Below are 1,231 nucleotides of genomic sequence, written 5' to 3' on the forward strand. Positions count from 1 at the left end.
GAGCTTTGACAGCTGCTCACATTCTCCTTGTACAGGGAGGAGCAAGGTGAAGAACTGCTGCTCAGTTCACTGTCACTCCAGCTGTGACCCTGGACTGACTGCTCGCTCTTTGCATCTTCCCTCTTCTCCTCCCTGATGGACTCCTCGGAGTCTGAGGACAGCTCGGTTAGTTCTGCTGTGCCCTCAGTATAGAGATTAAGACAGGTGGTACTGTGGTAGTACTCTGATGAAGAGTCACTGTCACTGGAGTCACCACCAGCCGGTAACTGAGGCTGCAGCATGGTTCTCTCCCAAGCAGAGTCCTCATCAGGGCTTTCTGAAAACTCCCACGGGGAAGCTGAGGTTGCGCCATAGTCTTCTAAAGTGAAGAAGATAGGCCCTGGAGTTTCGTCATCCCAGGAAGCCTGGCTAACATCAGAAACAGATGAGCTGTCCTCTGACCCAGGAGTCTCTGCAGTAACTGCTGAGTCTGAGCCACTTCCTTCATCGTCTGATGGCGTAAGATAGTCATAATTGCCATGCAGATCATATATGCGCACGCTGAAAGGGCTTTCAGCAGAAGAGGTGGTGCTGCCCTCAGGGCTGGACAAAGCGGCCTCTCCTGAAGGTGTGACAGTGTATTCCTGAAAGTCGTCTTCGGCACGAATTGTATGAAAAATGGAGAAGAATGGCTGTTTGCAGAGTGGGCATTCTGCTTTTGTTTTTGACCATTCCTGGATGCAACGGAAACAGAACCTGTGCCAGCAGTAGCCTAGATAGGCAATGTTGTCAAATTTGTCCAAGCAAATAGGGCACTTGGAGTCAGGAGAGGCATCCGCTGGCATTGTCTGCAGCTTGCTGGCTCTAGCTCTGGGCTAGCCGCGGCTGTCCTCTGCAAACAGGCTGTGGGAGCCGTGTTCTAGAAAAGAGAGAGACAGAAAGATTGGTGCTCTTCCCGAGAGAAAAAAGCATTAAACTCTAGACGCAGAAATGGGCAACAGCCACCTTAAAGGTTGAAAATGCCAGCATCAGTTCTGAGAGAACACCAAACAAAGAAGCAGTACAACCTAACTGCTTCACCTGCCGTCTCTGCAGGTGAATGTCAGGCTTCTCAGTGCTGCAAGATTGAAATGCAGCCCGAATTATAGAATCACAGGATTGCAGGGGCTGTAAGGGACCTCTAGAGATCATCAAGTCCAACCCCCCTGCAAAGCGGGCTGCCTAGACCAGGTTGCACCGGTTGGCGTCCAGG

At 51.3% G+C, this 1,231-nt stretch overlaps 1 protein-coding gene across 1 annotated transcript; it reads right to left on the bottom strand.

The window, feature by feature from the left end:
• Window positions 1-5: 5 nt before the first annotated feature.
• Window positions 6-1,186, bottom strand: LOC110390847 (E3 ubiquitin-protein ligase Topors-like; the record flags this gene model as incomplete). Its single annotated transcript, XM_021382392.1, has 1 exon — window positions 6-1,186. A coding segment is annotated over exon 1 (819 nt), but the record flags the coding sequence as incomplete, so codon positions are not given.
• Window positions 1,187-1,231: the final 45 nt, after the last annotated feature.

The sequence above is a fragment of the Numida meleagris genome, unplaced genomic scaffold, assembly GCF_002078875.1.
Source record: "Numida meleagris isolate 19003 breed g44 Domestic line unplaced genomic scaffold, NumMel1.0 unplaced_Scaffold2287, whole genome shotgun sequence".
NCBI lineage: Eukaryota > Metazoa > Chordata > Aves > Galliformes > Numididae > Numida > Numida meleagris.